This window comes from Dipteris shenzhenensis, chromosome 17, assembly GCF_047967505.1.
Source record: "Dipteris shenzhenensis isolate YYH24624 ecotype China chromosome 17, Dip_SZ_1.0, whole genome shotgun sequence".
NCBI lineage: Eukaryota > Viridiplantae > Streptophyta > Polypodiopsida > Gleicheniales > Dipteridaceae > Dipteris > Dipteris shenzhenensis.
The window spans coordinates 25,633,932-25,657,226 of NC_141612.1; the positions used below are offsets into that span (position 1 = coordinate 25,633,932).

At 48.1% G+C, this 23,295-nt stretch overlaps 1 protein-coding gene across 3 annotated transcripts in view; it reads right to left on the reverse strand.

The window, feature by feature from the left end:
* LOC147891901 (methyltransferase) overlaps nt 1–23,295 on the reverse strand; it is a 111,277-nt gene that overhangs the window by 26,038 nt on the left and 61,944 nt on the right. For all 3 annotated transcript variants that reach the window (XM_087388428.1, XM_087388427.1, XM_087388426.1), the window contains 2 exons: nt 17,200–17,304; nt 16,924–17,028 (listed from right to left, as the gene is read on the reverse strand). In XM_087388428.1, the coding sequence (XP_087244554.1) occupies nt 16,924–17,028; nt 17,200–17,304 (210 nt within the window). The remainder of the gene's footprint in view (nt 1–16,923; nt 17,029–17,199; nt 17,305–23,295) is intronic.

The window sequence follows — 23,295 nt, forward strand, 5'->3', positions numbered from 1 at the left end:
GAACCGTGTCACTCCAAATACCCGTGAACACCTGTGATGGGTGTATCTGGGTGTCATCCAAGGCCTCTGTGCATCTGGCTCTCCAAATGTGCCAAGAGGAAATGCTAGCCAAAATCTTCTAAGAGGTGTCCACTGAAACATGTGAAGCTCTGAAAGGAATATGTGGTACATCCTGAAGAGGGCAGGACTCTATCACCTATCGGCAGATCGAGAGTGCCCAAGAAGAAGGCTCACCCTCATAAAACACCTGGGGCCCAGTAAGGAATAACCATGCGATCGAGCCCCAAGTCATGAAGAAAGGGGAAGTATGAAAAATGCTGAGTATCCGAGCAACTCCTTTCCAAACAATTCTCGCTTGATTGCAGTCCCAAAGAAATTGTCGCACTGACTCCTCTACAGAATGACAGCGAGGGCAAGTGGGATCAGCCCCAAATCGTGATCTCCACACGTTCACTGCTATCCCTCCATGAATAGAAAGCCAAAATAAAAGAGTGATCTTTCTATTTCTGAGGGATTTCCAAAGCCTCCGCCAGAAATTCCTACGCAAATCTGCAATGATGAAGAAGCTATCCCAATGGGGGGCTCTCGAGGGAATCCAACCTCTACTACTCAGCTGAAATCTCCTGGCATTACCAACCATGAAACGAAAGAAGGGAATCCCCCTCTCTCGGTGCCCATAATCTATCCACTCCCACTCTCCTGGGTCCCACTACAAGCACCTGATAGGTGCACCTCCATATAACCACAACCTCCAGGACCCCAGGGCCAAGAGCAGAGGGTCGGGGTCTAAGTACCACTGCAAGCCCGCTCCATGGTCCACAAAACTAGCAATCCTGACGGGCTGAAAGGCAACCTCTAGAAGAATACCATCCGTGGATCTAGAGAGTATACCTCCATCCCCAACGTCAAAGACTAGAGCATCTTCCCCGAGATCTCAAAGAGCGATCACCTATAGAGGAACCACTGTCCTCGAAAAAGCTCCCATCCAAGTGGTGGAAATAAAAGGCATCTCAACTGTCCATTCCACCGGGATGGCTGCATCTATCTACTGAATCCTGCGTGCTACCCCTCTGAGGTGACTCGCAGACTGTAGCCTCTGATCCTCATGTAGCCTGATAAAAGCCTTCCAAGTGCCTACTGTGTAGGCGGGGCCTCTCTCCCATCTAGACCACTGCATATAATGGGAAGTGCCCAGTGGTCTGCCATGCTCATCAAGTATACTATCGTTCCAAATGATCGGCTGCCTATCAATCTCTTTAAGGGTAGAGGGTGGAACCCTTCGAAGAGTGTTCCTGAAGCTCCCCAAGCTTTTAGAATGGCAGTCATAAGAGGAGAGACAGGAGACCTGAGAGAGGCGGAAGTTAAAATCCAGCGAGGGCTGTCCACCCAATCATCTCCCAAGGTAGGTGTGCAAGCTTGAATGCGTCCAAAAAAGAAATCCTTCCAAGGTTCCTGCCCAGGCATGAGTCCCCTCAAAACCACCTTACAAAGAAATGCCCTGCACCGCAAGTCCGGGTCAATGATATTAAGGCCCCCTTCCCATGTAGGGAGAATAATGGTCTCCCAGGCCACCCTCGCTACAACATCTGCCATGCCATCAAGTCCACTCCATAAAAAATTCATGACTGGTCTAATTAGCTGAGTGATACAATCCCTAGACCGACGCCAGCAAGAACACACAAACCAGGCGGTGGCCAAGAGAACCAGGTTCACTACCACAACTCTAGAGGCAAGGTCGAGTTTGACTGAGCTCCAAAAAAGGAGCTTTTTTCTTATACTTTCTAGTACTGGGGCAAACTGCTGTGCTGGAGAGATGCCCAATCCTACCTAGCATCCCAAATATCTGACAGGAACACCCCTCTAAATCCAGGAAAAGCCAATGTCAACTCCCCATCCTGGAGTGTCCTCGTCACTGATCCAAAAGCCAAAGGATTTATGCCAGTTAATGTGTGCCCCTACAGCTAAGCAAAAAATATCCAAGGTTGTCCGGAAAGAATCAAGTGACTGCGAAGAGGCCTCAATAAAAATAGCAGTGTCATCAGCCAACTCACAGTTAAGAAGCTCCTACTCCTGTCTCAAGGGCAATCTCAACCCATAAAGCTCAGCCTGAGATCTAAGGAAGATACTCATAGCTTCTGCCACAAAAAGAAAGAGGAAGGGGACTAAAGGGCATCCCTGACGAACTGATCTAGAAATCTGAAACCTGTCACCCCTTACCCCTCCAATCAAAACCTGGCTGTGGGCTGATCTGTAAAGAGAGGCCACCCCTCTAATCCAAGCATCTGAAAATCCAAATCGTAGAAGAGTGCCCTCAAGAAACCCCCAATCTACTCTGTCATAGGCTTTCTCAAAGTCCAGGAGTAGAACTGCCAGCCTCTGCCCGCTCTGCATAGCCCACTCTGTGGCTTCCCAAAAGGAAAAGATATTATCAAATATGCTCCTGCCATGCACAAAGCCTGACTGAGTATCATGGATGAGGTCTAGAAGAAGGGGCTGCAATCGGATGCTGATCGCCTTGGCAAGGATTTTGTATGGAGTGCCCAAAAGAGTGATGGGTCTCCAATGGGATACAAAATTCCTGTTGCCACCTTTCGGGATAAGGTGTATGAGTCCCCCGATCAGTGAGTCAGGCATCTCACCCGAGTCCCAAATGCCCTGCAGGCCTGAAGTAATATGATCATCTATCATATCCCAAAAGGCTGTAAAAAAAGGAGAAGTAAGACCATCGGAACCAGGGCATTTGCCCTTATGAAGGGCGAAGAGAGCAGTCTTGAACTCTGTGTTGGTAAAGCGTGCATCAAGTGAGCATATCATCTCTGGTGTGACCAACACAGGTAAACTATGCCAAATTTCATCTCTAGCCACATCTCTGGCCTGTGTCAGGATCTGCGGAAAGAAGGGAGGCATAGAAATCTATCGCTAAGTGCATGATTGTATCCGGATGAGACTGCAAAACGCCGTCAGAGTCAATAAGCTGCCTGACACTCTCTGTACTATGTCTGGGACCAAGTGTAGAGGAAAAGTGTTTATTGACTCTCCCTCCCATCTGTATTCAAAAGGACTCCCATGCATGGAAGACATACTCTGCTCTCTGATCAAGCAATGTCTGCAAATGAGCCCTTGCCGTAGCAAGGCGCTCCTGTACCCAAGCATCTGATGGTCGTTTCTGCTCCTCCCTCTGCAAGACTGCCAATTGCCGACGGATACCAATCTCCCGGCTGAGTACCTCACCTCGCCGAGCACTAGCAACAGAGTGATAAAAGTCGCTGATACTAGCAAGTGGCCACATGTGAAGGACCGGCCACTCCCCCCTGCATGTGAGAAACCCAGATCTCCAAGATTGCCTCTGTGAAAGTCTCATCCGTGTATAACGCATCGCGGATCCTGATATTGTGAGACCGTCCTCTCAGATGGGGCTCTGAGATGGACAAAACTACCGGAAAATGGTCGGAAGTGGAAACACCAGGTGCAATGCAAGCTGTCCCCCCTCTATCAAGAGCCTAGTCATCCACATAGAATCTGTCAATCCGAGCATGGATAGGCATTTGCACCCTATGGTTCGACCATGAAAACAAAAGTGACTGAGACTGAACATGAAATGCATCATCTGTCCAAACATCTCTGCCACTGAACCTGAACAAGAAGGCATCCCAAGCTGCTCTTTCGAGGGAATGAATACTACCTTCTCTGCCCCCTTGCTTATTAGAAGGTCCCTCAACCATGTTGAAGTCACCTCTAAGAATCCACGAATCTGCAATGTCAGCCCACGGGAGCAACTCTTTCCAAAACAGAACATAGTCCCCTCTATCGTTCGGAGCATAGAGGTTGAGGAAACCAACCTTACGTCCGTCAATCAGAAGTAAAACCCACTGGGCCCTGGAGGGGGTTATGGTACCGTGTCCAATGATCAGAGGGAGAATGAAATCTGAAACTGATATGCATGTACCTCCTCTGGTTCCCAAGGTAGGAAGCCAAAAAGTCCGGCCTGAAAGCAGCTTACCTGACTTGGAGCAATCTCTCACATCCAGTTTGTGTTCCTAAAGAAAAAGAATGTCTGGGGAACCACCTGAAACACCTGGATGGAGCTGATTCCTGATCAGCTGTCTGTGATGGCGATGAGGGATGCCGCCCAATCCCTGTATATTCCAACTAGCTATCCTCATCGGCAGGAGGAAGCGGGTTGGAATACCTTACCCGACCTGGTGGCGGAAAAAGAACCCTCCACCGGAGCTGACCTCTTGCCATACACACGAGGTCCAAGGGGAGGAAAGTCCACAGGTGAGAGAGAGAAAGATCTCTCAAAAGGGATGCCGATAACTGGCTCTCTAAAAGTGGAAGGTACAAAATCATCATCTGGGAGGTCAGAGAGGTCCTCCAGAGAGGAAAAGGAGTTCCGCTAAGCCAGTCCTGGGGAGGGGGTACGAAGGATTCCTACCGAAGCAGGGATAGAATGTAAGACCCCTTCCCTCTATCCATAGAAAGAGACACTAGCTTGTGACCTGGAGGGGTGGGAGCCATGGATGCGTGCGAAGAGAGTCGTGGAACACTCATGTTCCAAATCCTTTTGCAACTGCTGCAGCTCGTCTTTTGAGAAAGTGACGGTTCTCGCGGACGGTGTGGGCGGTAACGGATTGACTGAATGGGAACCCATTCGTCAATCGGGGTGGGAAAGGCCGACTCAAACACAAAGAAGAACTCCGTCCGCTTTCCTGAAGCCCAGGAGACCCCTAAAGAGAATAGGGTACTCCAGATGAAGGGAGAGGGTGAAAGGAAGGTGGGAGAGAGAGGAATGAGCAAGGAGAGGAGGAGTCAGCAAAGAGAGAGGGGGGGCAGCAAGAGGAGAGGAGGAAGGGAGGATTGAGGAGAGGAGGAGTGGAGGAGAGGGGGAGGGGGGGGGGGGGAAGCAAAGAAAGAGCGGGGGGGGACGTGCAGGCAGGCAGCAGCGCGGGGCAGGGGGGGGGGCTGGCAGCAGCACGGGAGGTAGAGAAGGGGAGAGAGGGAGGGGAGGAGGCAGGGGGGGCAGCAGGTAGGGGGGAGGGGAGGGAGGAGGCAGCACGTGGGGGAGGAGGTAGCGCGCAGGGGGGGGCTGCAGCAGCGAGGGAGGGGAATCGGGGGGGGGGGGGGGGGGGGGGAGGGACGGGGGGAGCAGTAGGTAGGGGGGAGGGGAGGGAGGAGAAGCAGCGCGCAGGGGAGGAGGCAGAGAGCGGCGGGGGCGGGGGGGGCTGCAGCAGCGAGGGAGGGGAGTCGGGGGGGGAGGCGGGGGGAGCAGTAGGTGGGGAGGGGAGGGAGGAGAAGCAAGGAGGGGAGGGAGGGGGCAGCAAGGAGGGGAGCAGGAAGGAGGGCAGCAGGAGGAGCGGGGAGCAGCAGCCAGTATATCGTACCGCTTTCTAAGAAATTTGTCTTAGAGACATGGTGAAGAGCATGATGGTTGCCATGAATGATCAGAGTTTTTCCATCAGGGATGACATGCTTTGTCAAAAGGACATAACGAAAAGAAATGCCTTTGAGATCAGATAAATTACTTCAATTCCTCCTTTAAGAATACCCAGTGTGCCTTGAGGTCACTTACATAAACCACTTGACTGCCACATTTCAATCAACTAGATACAGGAACCTTAGGTCTGCTTTGTGAAGTAGCTAGGTGGCATAGATACTTATGTTTTCTTAATTAGATTATTTACTTAAAAGCTTTGGTTTTCTTCAAAGCATCTTCCTTCCAACCTGACTGATCCTCTAAAAGTAAATTATGCCGTATTGCCTTTTATATAGACTAGGTCACAAGTGACCATCAAACAGCACCGTCACTTTACTAAGTTAACTACCTTAGATTGCATTAACATTCTGAGTTTGTCTTCTACCCCTATTTAATAGGTTGCTAACCAATTTACTTCCCCCCAAACTTTGCTCATATGACATGATCTACCAGTAAGGTGAGATTTTACTAGGAATGAACTTGGTGATAGGAACAATTAGCAGCAGCAACAAGTAGATTCACTCATCAGCAACAACTAGGTCACATGTAAGTACATTGATGGTAGCTAGTGACATCTCTTTATAGAGCATCAAAAGAAAGACAAGAAGTTCATTTTCAAAACCACTATGGGATGCACGTAGCACATGAACAAGGAAATCTAAATGAGCATACTTTACGATACCTCTTTTGAGACTAAGCCATGCAAACACTAGAAAAGGAGATGCACGAAGGGGTTTGCTCAAATTTGGGTTTCACTAACCCGATCCACCCCCATTGACAAAGACCAGAAAACTTGTAGTACTTGAATTGCACAAAACAACCAAACTAATGACATAGATGCCACCCACTTTACTTGTATTTGATTAGGATGGTAGGACTTAGCTTGGTGAAAACTCAAGTCAGTCATCGTAGACTACGTGAGGTGAGAAACTCATAAACTAAGCCATATGAAGGAAGCCCCTTTATAAGGGTAGTAAAAGGGCGACAACAAAGCACCTTCTTCAAGGTATCCTAAAACAAACTAGTGTGTTGTTCCAACTTGATGGAGTACAATTGAAGATCAAAGTAAATGCTCCTTGGTTAATGCCCCTTAGAGGATGATGACAGCCCCTCTCATAGTTCCACACACATGCAATAGCAAGATTGTTATTTAGGAGAATGGATCCTAGCTTTCATCTCTCAAATGTAAGTAACACATATATCAAAGGAAGACCACAGTTTATGCAAGAAAAAACATAATATTCCATTCCATCTCTATGTTAGGGGCTGGCTCGAATGAGGTTGACTAAGAGATGCCACCACACTCTCATCAAGCTCCACATTAGTGGCGACCCCTTCCTTGTAACAGGGGCCTTTGTCTTCAGATCCATCGGTGAGATTGTTGCTGCTATCCTCCTTTGCAAGGTGTGTTCCTTAGAAGCCCCTATAGTAGTAAAAGCTTCTATGGCTCTACGAAGAGAGCTAGATCCCTTACAATGAGCTTCCAAGAATACTCGCTCCTATAACGTGTGTCATCCCGGTATAGCCCAAGTGCTTTGCACCAAGCACCCCCTAGGAAAGCACCAACATGAGCCGATGTACCAGGCCATCACCAAAAGGACCTAGTTCACCAACAACGTTGTCCATGCCAATGATGGTCTAGCGAAGCTCAAGTACAGGAGTATATGCCATACACTCTCTAACACTAGGGCGATCCACTATGCTGGTGAAATATCCAACCAGTCCCAACTAACAATTGAGGCATATTGCCATCTGCCCCTACAGATGGATTTTGCCCCCGTAGAATCCTAATGTCAATATACACCTCCTAGAGCCCGTTAGATAGTGCTGAAACCAACAAACTTGTTCCAATCAATTTTGGCTTATGATGCCATATAGTACACCTTTAGAGAGAGTCTAACCTCTCTATACTCGCGAATGAGCCCTCCATGAATAGGATTATAACCTCTTCCTCGCAACTCCTCTTGCCAGATTGAGAGGCATATACCCATCAAACCAGCCACCTATGACCAGAGGAAATATGCCAACACCTCTACCACAAAAGAAAGAGGAAGGGGGCTAGAAGGAAGCCGTGTTGCACTAAGCTGAAAAGTCAAAAGGTCTCTCCTATGAGCCCCCAATGAGAACTTGGCTGGAACTACCTACTATATGGCGGAAATCCCCTGCACCCACTGGTCCGAAATGGCCAACCTCCGCATGGTGCCCCTCAAGAACATCCAATCCAGCATGTCTCAAAATCCAGTAGAAGGGTAGGGAGAGAGGTGCTCCTTCCATGCCCAACCTACTACTTCCCGAAAATTGAAGATTTTTAGGATGCTCTTCTCTTGAAAAAAAACATGCCCGCATGTCTAAGAGGTATGGATGGAGCCTCAAGCTCAAAACCTTGGCTAAGATCTTATAGGCAGTGTCCAAAAATGTGATTGGGTGCACCACTCACGAATGTCAGCTCAATCCCCCCTTTTGAGATGAAGCAAATCCAACGTTGAGCAAGCGACTAGGAGGTATCCCTAAGCCGAAGATCTCTTGAACAGCCAAATGCAAGGGAATGCGAACATGATCCTAAAGCAGCAAAAGAACATCAAAGACAGACCATCCTCACCTGGGCATTTCTACACTAGGAGTACAATCCCCAAGTCAAACAAGAACCCACCCCTGCTAGCTTTGCAAAGAAAGAGGAAAAGGAAGGGGAGAGAAACCTGGTTTTTCCCCCTTTTTTGAACGGGGGAAGGGGGGGGGTGCGCAGCAACTCTCCAAACCATCTAGGACAAACCCTCACTCGACGAAGGTGTGGCTAAAATGGGATAGATAAACTCAGCCTGCTTGTTGGAAGGCAGCCCCAAAGCAGGGCTGTGAACAGCACGATGCGAGCAAAGAGCCCACCTTAGCGCCTACAAACAGCTTAGATGGAAAAAGGCTTTCCAAGGAGGGACCAAGCTAATAAGCATTGGCTCAAATATTGCGAAGGATCCCTCAGTCCACAACAAACATGAAGAGGTGGCGCAACCAACAAGACCAACCTAAGGGTGGCAAGAGGGAGGGGCTGGGCATTTACGACAGCCCAAGCTCCTAGCTTCAGGAAGAAAATAAAAACAGAATGCAGGCCCCCAAAAATAGGCTGGAGAAGTGCCCAAAATGAGCCAAGGGAACCCGGGTGGGGTGAGGTGAGAGTGGAAGATAGAAACAGGCGGTGAGAGGGAGCAAAGGAAAGATGGAAGGGGCACAAGGGGCGCAAGAGGTGGCGTATTCAAGGCACAATTCCTTGAATCGAGGAAGCTCCAACTTGTTCCTATCCTCCTAAGTGAGCGTGACTCTAAAAGGAAGAATAGCCCCTTCAAAGAGGCTAGACTCTCGAGCATAGGCACTCCCTTGAAAGCATCTTCCATTGCACTCGAGTGCCATCCATTAACTACCCCTTGCTATGTTGTAGCGACAAATTACATGGTTTCATATTAAAATGCAAAGACATAAAGTGGGACAGTTGAAATATCTTTAGGAATTCACTGTTTGCACTCTATTTTTGTCCACCTTTTCATCTACACTTGCCTTCAAAGTGGATTTACAGGATTGAGCTCATTTTGCCAACCATTGAGGGCACTGCAAAATTGAGTCACTTTCCATGACAAGCTTTTCTATGGATACTCATTCTGCAACCCAGTTTTGACCAATCCAAAAGGATTGCATTGTCTATCGGATGAGTTTTTGCCACACTTTTATTTGCAATAGTACCATAGAGTTGCAAGCTCCCGCTGTACGGATGACTACTTGCAAGTTCTCAATGTGTAACATGCCCATCAAGGTTGCACATGACAACTTGTAGTGCATTGACAACTGTAAAGCTTCTATAGGTGGCAGACCTGCAACATCTATGACCTTCCCATCAAATAGATGATCATTGCACGACCCTTTACCAACCCTCAACATCGTCCTCAAGCTTGCATGACCCAAATGACCTATAGGCTTCTAAAACCTTAGACAAGCGTAAGCGTTGACAAATCAAAGACCAAATTGCGCAGCATGGTTGCAATGTGAAAGATCTGGCCTCGCAAGCAAGATGATATAGGTGAATGTGGAAGGCCCTCCCAAGGAGGGAAGCAAAGGGCAGGCCCCCGGGAAAGAGAGAGAGGATAAAGAACATGCGTGCGTGCGGGGAGGGACAGAGAGAGAGAGAGAGAGAGAGAGAGTTTATTAAAGTCTAAGACCAATGGGTCTATGAGACTGATAGAAAACTTGATACAATGGAGTAAAAGGATGGAGCTACTAAACGAGCATCTTAACCCATGCTAGAGAACTGTGCAGGACATAGTCAATGCAGGACGAGAGAGAGAGAGAGAGAGAGAGAGAGAGAGAGAACCTGATACAATGGAGCAAAGGGTGGAGCTACTAAACGAGCATCCTAACCCATGCTAGAGAACTGTGCAGGACATAGTCAATGCAGGACTGAAGAGAGAGAGAGAGAGTTTATTAAAGTCTTCAGAACAACTGAGGGGTCTATGCCACTGTGAGAATCCTGATACAAACAAGCTGTGAGGGTGGAGCTACTAAACGAGCATCCACACAAATGCAAGATGCAAAAAGCTAGTGCTAAGTACTACACAGTCATGTCAAAGTGATCGACTACACATCAATATCATCATCAAGTCATCCGAGTGGATGAGACAGTAGAAGCATGAAGTCGACGATAGAGTGTTGTCGGCTGCTCACGGGCATGGTCCTATGTCGTCTCCTGGTCATAGCTCTGCGCCTAACAAGGGCTACAGTGACCCCTGTCGATTGAGCCTCGACTCTAAACAGAGTCTAAACAGAGAGGGGACATCCCCAAGTCTAATTTGTGCGCCAACCCTCTGTCTGAGTTGTCGTGTGGCTAGCTCTAGATCCCAATCATGTCCGGGCCTCGTAGTAAGGGGGTTCACATGCTCTGGCTTGAAGAACTCCCTGATCGAGCTCTGAGAAGGGTCTACCAAGGAGGAGGTATGCTATTGCCTCCGTGATCGAAGAAGACATTTGCGGTGCCTGACTGCCTCATGGATGAAAGCCGCCAACATCTCTAGTCTGGATAGGAGAGAATCGGAATAACATCCCAGAACTGTCTCTGAAGAGGCAGTAGAAGCGTCCTTGCATCTCATAGTAAACTGTGCACCTGAAAATGAAATGCTTCTCTAACTCGACCTTATGTATGTCACATAATGTGCATATGCGCCTCTCTCGAGGTAGACCCTCTGCCCTGCCACTCTCAATGCGTAGTCTATATGAAGAGACCCGAAACTGCCCAATAGAGATCCTCAGTGAGTGGGTTAAGTGGATCTGTGTATATCCTAGTGGGTCAATAAAACCGTCCTCTGTAATATGTAAATAATGATCCCTGTAGAAGCTAAGCTTCTCTGGAAGCTCGCTCGATCCCAACCAGGTCCAGAATGTGTGTAGCTGTAAAAGATCCTCACCCGGTTGACCTCGTGTGACAGGAGAGGAGAGAACGGCACGTCGATGCTATACTGGAAGGGACGGAGTCTATCCATGTGGAGTCCCAGTCGCTCAAACCATCTCTCTATGAGTACATACCAACATCTCTGGTCACCTGCTGCTGCTGATAGTGCCATAGAAGAGGACAATGCTAGCCATGGTAATCTGTGCGTCCAAAAGTGCAATCCCCGTACCCCCTGAACCGGTATAGGTAGGTGATAACCCAAAATACTGCATCCAGCTGTAGTGGGGATGACCCAAACTCAGCTTGAATGATCTGGTGAGGGACGGACGGCTTACCGTAGATCATCCGTGATAGCATGAGAATCTATAGCCACTCCACACAAGCCCACTTTCTATCTGACAGATCCAGCCCTCAACAAGGGCTGCTGTACATCCTCGCTAGACGGACCAAGGAGTGAAACACCAATGCCTTGGTCCGCCGATCCTGGAAGTGTGAGCGGAAGCACTGCCTCTCTAATCTGGCCAATGAAGTGTATCCCCTGCTCAACCGGGCATGCATCACGTGTCTCATTGTGAAGTTAGGTCTAGAGACGATAACCCCAAGATATATGTATGACGAAACAATCTCAACAGGCGACCCGTCGAACATGAACTGCTCCCGGTGCATAACGGCTCGAGATGTATTGAAGATCATGACCTTGGTTTTACCAACCCTCTGCTTGGGTGCCCGCGCCTCGTTGATGATACACCTGAGTGTGAGAATGTCATCCATGGTCCCATGATCGCGTCGAAATCTAGTCTCTCACGCTGCTCTAAGTCCCCGGCACTCTCCGAATCGACCGACCTCAAAATCAAGCACTGATGCATAAATCTTGGATATGACATATCCAATCATAATGGTCCTGTAGTTCTCTGGGCTCATGGGATCCTTTGCCTTGTGGATGGGTGAGATAGTGTTAACAGTCCAGGTGCGTGGAAACCCCAAACAAACTGCTTCATTAAAGAGCTTCGCTGAGATCAATAGAGCTAGGAGATTAATCCCATATGCAATGAATTCAGTGCATAGGCCCTCATGATCTTCGCTTAGCCATTATGAACTTTCATTACGGCATCCTTCACTCCCCCCTTAGTAAAGAGTGTGCAAGAGGTAGGGGGTATATGTGAAAGTCAGGAGCTCACTGATTTGGGATATCGTAGAGCGTGTGTGCCTAGTTATACCAGATCTGAGTGTCTGCTGTGAGTGGTGAGGGAGACTCGCCCCTCTAGAAATCTCTGCCAAAAGTCCTTAGAGTTGTTACTAAACAGAATGTTTAGTAGTTCCTCCTCATTCTGGCGAACAAAATCTAGCTTCTTCCTGCGTGCCAATCGACGATACTCGCGTAGCGTCTCCAGTTCATTCGGAAGGTTGTTTTTGGTTTCGAATATGAGCTGGCAGCGTAAAGCCTTGCACTCATCATCGTACCAGCTATTACAAGGTACGATCCTAGGTGGTGGTGGACGGGTGGAGTGAGTGGTGTGAGGGAAAGCATGAAGGGCAGCCTTGTGTAGTGAGTGGGTGATCAGGGCAGCACGGTCCTCTAGTAGGGGTATGAAGTCAATATAGCGATCGAAACGTATGTCGGAGCTCCTCACTAAGACCCAGTTCTACCGCGACCACTTTTTGAGCGTATCAAAGGAGGGATTCATCATCAGACCCCAGTATCTCGAGGACAGACGAGTCTCCCATGCATTGAGGATTGCCATTGGTCTGATGCGGGTTTGGTCACAACAATAGCTGAGCGAGGCTGGGAGAGCAGCACGTATACCAGAGAGCAGTGGATCTGCACGCTATGTACGCTAGGGGCGGTTGAGACAGAGGAGCATTTTCTTTGTGTTTGCCGAGCCTACTATGAGATCCAGGGGCGCTACCACTGTCTTTGATTGGAGGAGAGTGGCTTCGGCCCTTTATCACGACTGATCCATTTCCATGACCAGGTCTATATCACGCTCTTTTTGATGGAGATGCGTCGGCACAGGGAGACACTACTGCGACAGATCAAAGAGCAGCATGGGATGGCCAAACCATCACAGGACAGAGAGAAGGACTGGGTTTCCCAAGGTCGACCGTCAGGACTCTCTCACTCTAGAACACCTCTAATGCCTCCACATCTCTCTGCAACCCCTACACCGAAGAGGATATAAGGAGAGAGAGAGAAAGAAAAGAAAGATATATTAATGTCTGCAAGAGGCCTCGCAGGCCTATGAGACAAAGTGCGAATCCAAGAAGTACCTCATACAAGCCACTGAGGGCTGAAGCAAAGGGTTCACTAAGACCCTTCCTAAGAACTAAAAGCTGAAAAACTGAAAGCAAAAGCCAAAATGCTAACATGCTCAGCTAGTGAACAAAATACTAGAGTAGCAAAGTAACAAGAGCGTGTCAGGCGCTCAGGGCTAGCACTCCTAGTATGTGCTCAAGTTCCATATATCCAGGTAACCTGGTAGCACTCTAATGAGATGTAAGAAGCTCTCGTATCTATGTCTGTCGAGCTGTCTCGCGACGTGGGGGAGGGCTTGGTCTCCTCGATCTCTGGATCCGGTGTGCTACGTCAAGGGTGATGCCTTGTCTATATTCCGCGGAGTAAACAAATGGCATGTGGTGGGCCTGGGCATAGAGGACATATCAAGTGGTACCTGACCTAGGACATCATATAAGGAGCATGCATATGTGTGCCAAACTGTGGGCTCTATGATGGGAATGTGACTTTCCTTCTGATAGGAGTCCCCATTCCGTGGTAGGATCTCCTCTGTGAAAAGAATTGATCACCTCATCCATCCTGTGCATGAGGAAAGCCCGCTTCTTACGCTGTGTCACTCGGTGTGAGATCCAATGTGCCTCTGGTGGAGTCAAATGTCCCAGTGCTATCTCACGTGTAAGGTGGGCTCTCATCTCTCTGCACTCATCATCAAACCATGGATTTTGGGGCATCCTCCCATCTGGAACACGTGCAGATCTTGTTGTGGGAAAGGATATGGCGGCAACATCCTGTATCACCAATGTGAGAGTGTCTGATGCATGTGCAAGGTCCATCCCGTTGCCAAGTAGTGCTAGAAGCTTGGAAGCTAGGTAGCTCATGTACAGCGGGTCAAGAGCACGGTCAAAATGAATCTGGACACGAGCGGGTGGTGGAGGGGCCCTCCTCATGGCCGGCGTGGCGACCGATATGCAGAAAGTGAGATATGAGTGGTCAGCTCCAAGTGGAGGAGGTGGCACCATAAAATCATCTATCCATGGGCCCAATGCTAGTGGGCCGAGCAAGTAGTCTACCGTACTACTTCCCCCTCCATGTGGGAAACAGGTGAGGCCAGCAGATGATGGCCATCTATGAAGACCACTATATATGATCAAGTCATGTATGGCTCCAAGCGAGAGAGAGAGAGAGGGAGAGAGAGAGAGAGAGAGAGAGAGAGAGGCGTCACGGGCCTATGAGACAAAGTATAATCTAAGAGTAATTCATACAAGCCATTGTGAGCTGAGGCAAAGGGCTCGCTAGGGCCCTTACTAAATGCTATGCTAAGAAGTTCAAAAAACTCAAAACTAGTACTCAAAATACATAGCCAGGTGCCACGGTGGCACTCCTGTGAGATGCGAAAACACCTCGTATCTGTACCTGTCGAGTTGTCTCTCGTTGTTGCGAGGAGCGTGGTGTCACTATGTTCAATCTGCCTCTATCTCTGTGGCACTGTCACCTCCTACCGTCTAATTTGCCACAATAGGGTCTCTCTGTGTCACGACATCTCCATCACATAATAGTGACCAACGCAGACCTAGTCATGAAAGTGAATCAAATGAGAGTGGCCTAGAATCGTGCCCCTCCTAAAAGAGACAATGGTACGTCCTTGGATCTCATAGTAAACTAGACAAGTACATAAGAAATGCGCCTCTGTTTCCACCTCTGCTAGAATCCCACCCCTCCTAAAAGAGACAATGATACGTCCTTGGATCTCATAGGAGACTGGACAAGTACATAAAAAATGTGCCTCTATTTCCACCTCTGCTATTGTGCATAAATTGCAGATCTGCTCCTCTCTCCGCATGTCTGTGGCTCACCCTGTTTCGATCCTCAACCCATGGGACACGACATGCATCTGTCCGATGGCAATCCTCAATGCGTGTGAGACCCGCCTGCCCTCCAAATATTTGGGTCTGTCTAATAATCTCATCCTTTGATACTCTCAAGAAGTATGATATTGGAACTAGAGCCTGATTGGGAACTCCTGGTCCCCTCCCCCCCCCAAGTCCGTGATGTATAGAGCTGGAATAGATCCAATCAAATGATACGGTTGATGTCATGTAAGATCTTGCAGGATTAGGGGAGATGGGGCATCCAAACTGTATTGGAAGAAGGGAAGGCAGTCCATCTAAATACCCCGAATGACAAACCATATGATATACTTGCCTACCAAGCTGTACTAACCTCTCTTTTGGCAAGGCGTCTAGATAACTCTAGTGCCAACCTTGGTAGTCTCCAACTAGGCAAAACCCAATCCAGTGAAGATATGTCACTAACTTGGAAGATGGCATCAATCTCGAGTGGTGTCATGGCAAACTCTGCCTGATCTGATGAGAAATCAAGGGCTAGCCTGTCAAAAAAGCCCACTATCCTTGTGTATATGTGGAGGAGTTGACCACTCTCTAATATTGATCCATAAACCTTGGCCACTGTGTGGCCAATCATGAGAGTGCGGTAGTTCTTAGTGTACATGGGAACCCCTTCTTTGTGTATCGGCATGATGGTTGTGGTACTCCAAGCTACGGAACCCATCAAGTAGTCCACTGTCTTGTCCCTCTCCCGTCCTCCATGTGCAAGCCGCCCTCCAGATAGTGGCCATCTCTGGAGACTATTACATATGATCAAATCATGTACTACTCGCATCTCCAATAGGTGTCTCCCATACCCTGTCACTTGTGGTGCATCCTTAGAGTGTCTCACTATCCCAAGCTCAACTGGGTCCATGTCTAGTACTCTAAGGGGATCTGCAAGTAGACCCACATGCCTGCTCCCCGTACGCGCGCGCGCACACACACACAAAGTTTTTATTAAAGTCTTTGAAAGACAAAAGGACCTTGCCATAAAACTACATTTAATTTAAGCTTAAAAGTGGAGCAAAAAAGACCATAAATCTACCTTCCCATACCTCACAAGGACCAAAGCTAATCATATCAACCTCGCATAGGAAATCCTAAGGCATCAGACACCAAAACTGATTTACTTCACACCCTACCTTTGATGAGTAGGGCTTTACTCTTTCTGCTGACGATATCCATGATGTACTCTTGCCTTGAGCACTGCTCTTGGGGCTTTTTCATACTTAATAGAGGTTCTTTTCATTGAAAAAAAAGACACTGATACCTGAAGATATTGGCAAACAAAAAACAGTAACAGATTTTCTCACGTTTGTCTTTTGATTTGCTTTATATAGCCCTTTTGCTTTTCTGCTGGTTTGCTTTTTCTTTTTTAGTGTTTTTTGAAATATTTGCCACATTTTTATAATTTTTGTAGGCCCTATATTTGTGAAACATAGGGATGGTCTTCACCTTGATAGTATTCCTAAAAAATGCTTGATTTAGGCATCCAAATTGAGGCAGCATATTTTATGTGCTTTAAGTGCAAGAGTTAGTCAAGAAAGACGTCACTCCTGACATGAAGCTTTCCCAACACAATCAGATGTGATGTCCAGCTGTCCCATTCGCACTATGACAGAGTTTAAAACATTTGTGGCAGTATGCAAGCAATTTTCACCTTCTAATAAAAATTTTGTGTAGAAAACACTACCAACAAAACTCAAGTGTCCATTTGAGGCTCAATGGCAGTAATCAACTTGTACAGAATAACTCTAGGATTATGTGTCAGTGCTAAGACGAATGACTTGCACACATGCTTCCACCTTGGGTACTTCCATTAAATTCAAACAATTGATAAACGAAGTCATATTTGCCTGGAAAATACTGAACAGAAAATGGTTCAAACAAAGGAAGGAGGAGACACTACCGAGGCACATCCCCTGCTCAGAGCTTCAATACCAACTGAACCAGTACCACTGTACAGATCTAGCCATCTGCCTGAAGACAGACTCCTATAACCATGCAATCTCGCCTGAAAGTCAACACAGGAATTCATACACTCTGCAAAAACTTTGCAAAAGTTCAAGAAAGCATTCACGATAACTTCAATAGGCACAGCATCAATCAAAATAACCTTTTGTCACCTTCAGACGAGTTACAAGAAACAGAACATCAAATGAAATTCAGGTTGAAAAAAAAAAACCTGCAAAATATCAAAGACTGCCCCGCGAACAACTTCCATCATTGGCCGCACATTTATATCAGTAGGAGATAGCAACTTTTTACCACTTGCCTTTCCTGCAATAACCTTCATTGAGTATAGTTTGAGATTTCAAACAAGGGCTGTTAAATGCTCAAAAAATATAACTAGTGCATATAATGTTATCATCACTATCAATGGATGTAAATTATACGATATGCATGCATACAAGCACTTGCCTTTCCTGGAATAACTTTCATAGCAATTAGAGAATATGCGTTATCTCTTGTTATAGGTAATGTTATTCACTTGTGTGCACTCCAAGAGGTAGATTTACAAGTTTCTAACTTACTAAGCTTTAAAGGTTCTAACAAGGGATCTGGTTATTTATATTAACTAGACCTGCTAGACCAACCATTATTATGTGGAATTTATGTGTTACAGAGCCTAAGAAGTAGAATGGTGCCTATTTACTGATCATAGTGATCTTAGCCTTGATGTTTTGCTGAGATTAGCTTCCATCTAGTGTCACAGAATTGTACTTATCCCAAAAAATAAAGATACCTTTCATATTTCTACTCGGTGAAAGAGAGTTGACATTGATCAACTAGAGAAAGTTTCCGTTTCATTAGTTGTTTTTGGCTTATGTGCATGGTGGAGACTCCAATGCAACGCAAGGACTAGGCCAGAGTACAAGAACGCACACATCAGTTAACAAATTCATGTTCACCTACTTTGGCTACAAGCCCCAGATTTCTCAAACACTCGAGCCCAAACCGTCTTTCATAAATCGAGTCCCCAACAAGGTGTTAGAATTATTACTATAATTCAGCAGTGACCAATGTAATGTAATAAGTAGGTTAGGGACACTTTTCCCTCATTTTAGAGGTTTTTCTGCCTAACCACAGTTAGTTCACTAACTACGGTTAGTGAAGGATAAGGTTTTGTCACTTAGACAAAACCCATCCCACTTCTTGTATTAGTCACTTCTTCTATTGCAAGCACTACGTTCAGCTCTCTTGCTCTCACACTGAGCTTCAGAGTCACGCCCTGCTGGGCAAGTTAGTTATCCGCGGTTTGACCCCGGGGGGGCAGACGTGGAAGATGTTACTTCAGCAGGGGATCAGTTCTTGCGTCCCACGCCGAGGTGGAGAGTGGCTACCATCCCTCCGGTGGATCTTCACCTCTGCACCGCTTACTCACCCCCGCTCCCCGCTCATTCGCAGCCTTCTCATGGTTTGGAGGCGACTCCGTCTCAGTCTCCTCCAGTCCCCTCCTAGCTGTCAAGAGGAGATCGACCGCCAGCCGCTCATCTGGAACGATCAGGTCAGAGATACCTTGGGCCTTCAGCTGGGGGAGAGGTCACATATCCTGTGGGACGGTTGGATGCGGGGGCCAGCCCGGTCCCTTCGAGTTTGGAGGGACACTTACAGACACTTGGAGACCGTTGCTCTAGCAGCCGCAGCTGGAGGTGTCCGTGGAGCTCAAGCGAGACGCACAGAGATAGACGGAGCGATTCCTGCCGGTTGGTTGGTTCCACCCGAGATGCAGATACTCATGCCTGGTGATGACCGTTGGCTTGGACAGTTCACCCCCCGTGGCATCCCACTGGTGGTTGCAGGCCGGATGGACGACACCTCTGTTTCCTTCTTTGCGGTTTTGGGGGACGGCCGACTCAGGAGAGAGGGTGTGCTCATTGACCCCCTTCTCCCGTGGCAGAGGGTTCGGGTCGTAGGCCTCGTGGGGAAGGTTTGGCAGATCGATCCTAGTATAGAGCAGGATCAGCTGCAATTATGGCGACTCTGGCTTTGGGAGGGGAGGGCCTTGTCAGAGCTTGATTGGGACCCAGGTGAGTGGAGATGGCCAGAGGTTGTGGCAGGCCAGGGGCCGACCCCTTTCTTCGCTTATAGCACGACATTGGGCAGGAGAGTTCTTGGGAGGATGCAGAGCCGCCCGCCCACCCAGCGGCCCAGTTGGTATGCTCAGGGTATCTCCAGGCTATTTTTGCAAGCCTTCTGGAAGGCCTTGTGGGAGAGCTGGCGGCCGCGGAAGATCTCCTACTTCCTTTGGCTACTCGCCCACAAGGGTCTTCCAGTGGGGAGCTGGTTGCGGCAGATTGGCCAGGATGGACTTTGTCAGATTTGTCATGAGGACGAGGAGTCACCAAAACACTGCCTGTGGAGCTGCACTCGCGCCCAGGAAGTGTGGAGGTGGACCTTCGGGATCCTTACTCGCGCAGCACCGGAGCTAGGTTTGATCACCTGGGGCGCGTTCTGCTGGTGCAACACCACACCTGGCTTTCATCAGTTGTTCGAGGCAGGCCCGCAGGACCCCATGTTCCTTATCACACAGGGGACTTGGGGGCCGCTCGAGGGCATCCCGCCGCACCTGGCAGAGGCGGACACAGGATCTCAGGAGAGGCAACCAGTCTGGGAGATTATTAGCAGCATCGCTCGATGGCACATTTGGACCTCGCGCTACACGCAGATCCTCGGTGGCACCTCTCTTTCGACTGCCCAGGTCATGACCGACATCTGGTGTGAGATTACACACACACTCAGAGGCCAGTGGGACTAGATACAGGGAGATTCCCGGGCTGGCCGGGAGAAGCGGAGACGTTTCCTCCGAGATTGGGATACGCAGGGCCTGTTCTTCGAGCATACTTCTCAGGGCCTTCAGTGGCGCTATTCACCACCTCTCTGGCTGTTTATTCACACCCGCCTGATCCCTCCGTGAGAGAGAGCTTTCTGTTTCCATTTAGGGCTGCGTCCGATTTGTGAACGCAGCCCCGTCAGCTGCAAAACTGACGTCATGTATCTTGTTTTTTCGAAGTAATATAATCAGCACTGTTTTTTCGGCCAAAAAAAAAAGAATTATTATTATAATTCACCAGTGACCAATGTAATGTAATAAGTAGGTTAGGGGCACTTTTCCCTCATTTAGAGGTTTTTTCCCCTAACCACAGGTAGTTCACTAACTACGGTTAGTGAAGGATAAGGTTTTGTCACTTATACAAAACCCATCCCACTTCTTGTATTAGTCACTTCTTCTATTGCAAGCACTACGTTCAGCTCTCTTGCTCTCACACTCTCGTTTCTAACACAAGGGCTGCCATGCATGACCGCGCGGCAAACCAAGGAGTCGAATAGAAGAGACTTGGTCCAGGGATCCTGAAAATGAGAGTGAAAGCATTGCCGCTCAAGTCTAGGCAGCACAGCGTATCCCCTGCTCAGTCAAGCCTGCATCATTGGTCACATTAAAAAAATCGGGCTAGAGAAAAGAACCCCCAAGTATGCATAGAATGCAACAACCTCCAAAGGTAGTCCGTCCAGCGTGAAATTCTCTCTATGCATGGCTGCTTGAGAGGGAGTCCAACTTGTGTGTTATGCCTTACTCTACTTTTGACAATTCCACGACAAGCATCTGGTGGCCCTCCTACAAAGGGGGGTGGGGCCTACGTGATTCAGAGCACCAAGACCCTGAGCTGCAGTGTTTGGAACTGCAACGGTACTTAATGGTCAGATCCAAGGAATTTCTCTGAAACATTTACAGGTCACGACATAGCCTTTTACACAGACACACCAGAGTCCAGAGCGCCCTTTGCCTATAGTCAGTGGATGTACATGGGAGACAACATATCAAGATGAGACCTAGGAGACAGGAGTCCGAGGAGTAGGAGAAGTGTGAATGCTATATCGATCATTTCTGGTCAGGACGATCTCTATCGAGAAACGAGATCCACATGCCAGGTTCCTATGGGTTTGGATCGGACAACTTCCCCGTGAGCATCTCTATTACAATCTATTACCCCCCCCCGAACCTCACATTTCGCCACGGACCTACGCGAGGAGGCTAAGACCTCGCCATACGCAGCCCTCAACCCGAACATCATGGAATTTTCTAGCCGCAGGGAATTCTCCTTGTTAGAGACTTCAACGCAACGACCCATATACGCCAGGTATCACTTCTGGATTTTCGTGATGATTCTATCCTAATACTAGATGTTGATCTAGATGAGGCTGCGATGTCTCGACTCTCCACAAGCAGACGGGCCGACCCCAGTCACAACTTATGGGCATGCACTACTAGACATGGGCATGATACATGATCTTCTCATCTATAATGGCCTGAGTCGTAGGCCCTCCTCAAGTGTCTACTTGTTTTACCCATGGAGGAAGGCCCAATGTAGTTGACTATCTCATGGGATCGTCTGCCTTCACTTCACACATTATTAATTTCTCTATCTCATCACCACCTCCAGGAGCAGATCACACTTATCTATTTTTTAGTATTTCCACACCACTGCCTACATCACACACTATGCCATCATTTACACACACTATCTACCATGACATACACTTTGACCACACACTAACAGCTGTGTACTCCGCTTGCCTCTCCGACCTTCTCAGAGACATTGACAACGTACCGCATCAAGTCACCTTGATCACACGACTCTCCATGAGGCTGTCCTACACACTTTCCCACACACCACTCAATCCATATGCCCTCCACCTCTAGGTTCATTACCTTGCAATAGTGGTACAATCATGAGTGTAAGGCTTTACGCCAACAACTTCGACTCGAAACCAAGCATCATCTTTCAGGACAGGTAGAGACAATATGCGAGCACCACCTCCTGGTTGACTGGAAGAAGCATGCTTTTGTCAGCAGGAACAAAGAGTTAAACATCTTGTTTAGTAGCTCTAAAGACTTCTAGCAGAGGTTCCTCGAGCGGAGAGCCCCATTTCCTCTCACAGACATCAAAACCTGGCGATCCTATGCACGCACATTGTATGATGTCCCTAACTAGCCACCACCTAGTCTCTCACATGAACCATCCCCCACTTCATGCATGTTTTTCACAACCGATGGTGGTGTTAAAACGCAGCCTAGAAGCTTCACAATGGCCAAGCAAAAGATCATGCGCGCCTACACACTGAATCCATTGTATACGGAATAGATACCTTGGCCCCGCGATCTTAGCAAAGCTCTTCAATGAAGTAGTTTGCACAGGCTTCCCACACACTTGGGCCCTTAACACCATCACACCCATACACAAGGCAGGAGATCCCATGAGTTCTGAAAACTACATGACCATTATGATTGGACATGTTATGTCCAAGATCTATGCATCAATACTCAATACAGAGGTTAGCCTAGTCACAGAACTTCGGGGATTCAAAGCCATGGGACAGGCAGCCTTCCAGGTAGATCACGGGACCATGGACCATATACTCACACAGGGGGATCATTGAGGAGGCCAGGGCACAGAGATAGAGGGTATATTGTTGCTTTGTGGATTTCCACAAGGCTTTTGACATAGTGTCAAGAGCCCGACTCATCAGACGCTTACAAGAGTTGGGATACGATCACTAGATCACCTCGGCAGCCATGGCACTCTATGAGAGAGTCTCGGGTAGGGTTCGGACTGGTGCGTGGGCGAAGGCGATCATGAGCACCATTGGGGTCAAACAAAGTTGTCCATTACACCAACCTTGCTTGGACCTTACATAGATGAGCTTGAGACCTTTATTGCGACCCTAGGAGGGACTGGTTGCTCTCTAGGTACATCCTTGCTTCAGATACTTCTAGATGATGTGGTCTTGCTATCTTTCTCAATAGAGCGACTGTAGCACTCCACACTTTCTGACAGACACATGACTTGAAGGTCAACCTTGGTAAAACCAAAGTCACGATTTTCAATACATCCGGGGCAGCCATGCACAGAGAGCACTTTACCTTGGATGGATTGCCAGTGGAGGTAGTTGCATCCTACACTTACCTAAGGGTCCTGTTCTCCGGCCCGAGTTTTGCGATGCAACCAGCACTACAGGCTCGACTAAGTAGCAGGTACGCTGCACTGGCCAGACTCAAGTGACGATCCTTTCATTCTCACTTCCAAGACTCTCAAACCAAGTCTCTCCTCTTCGACCCTTTGGTTCGACCTGCAGGTATGTAAGGCGGCCCTTGTTAAGGGCTTGATCTATCAGAGATGGATTGGGCTCGAGTTGTGAGGCTTCAGGTTATCATGCTTTCACGATGATCCACAAGCCCTGAAATTAAAGACAAGTCCATCTGACTATGCGTATACAGTCA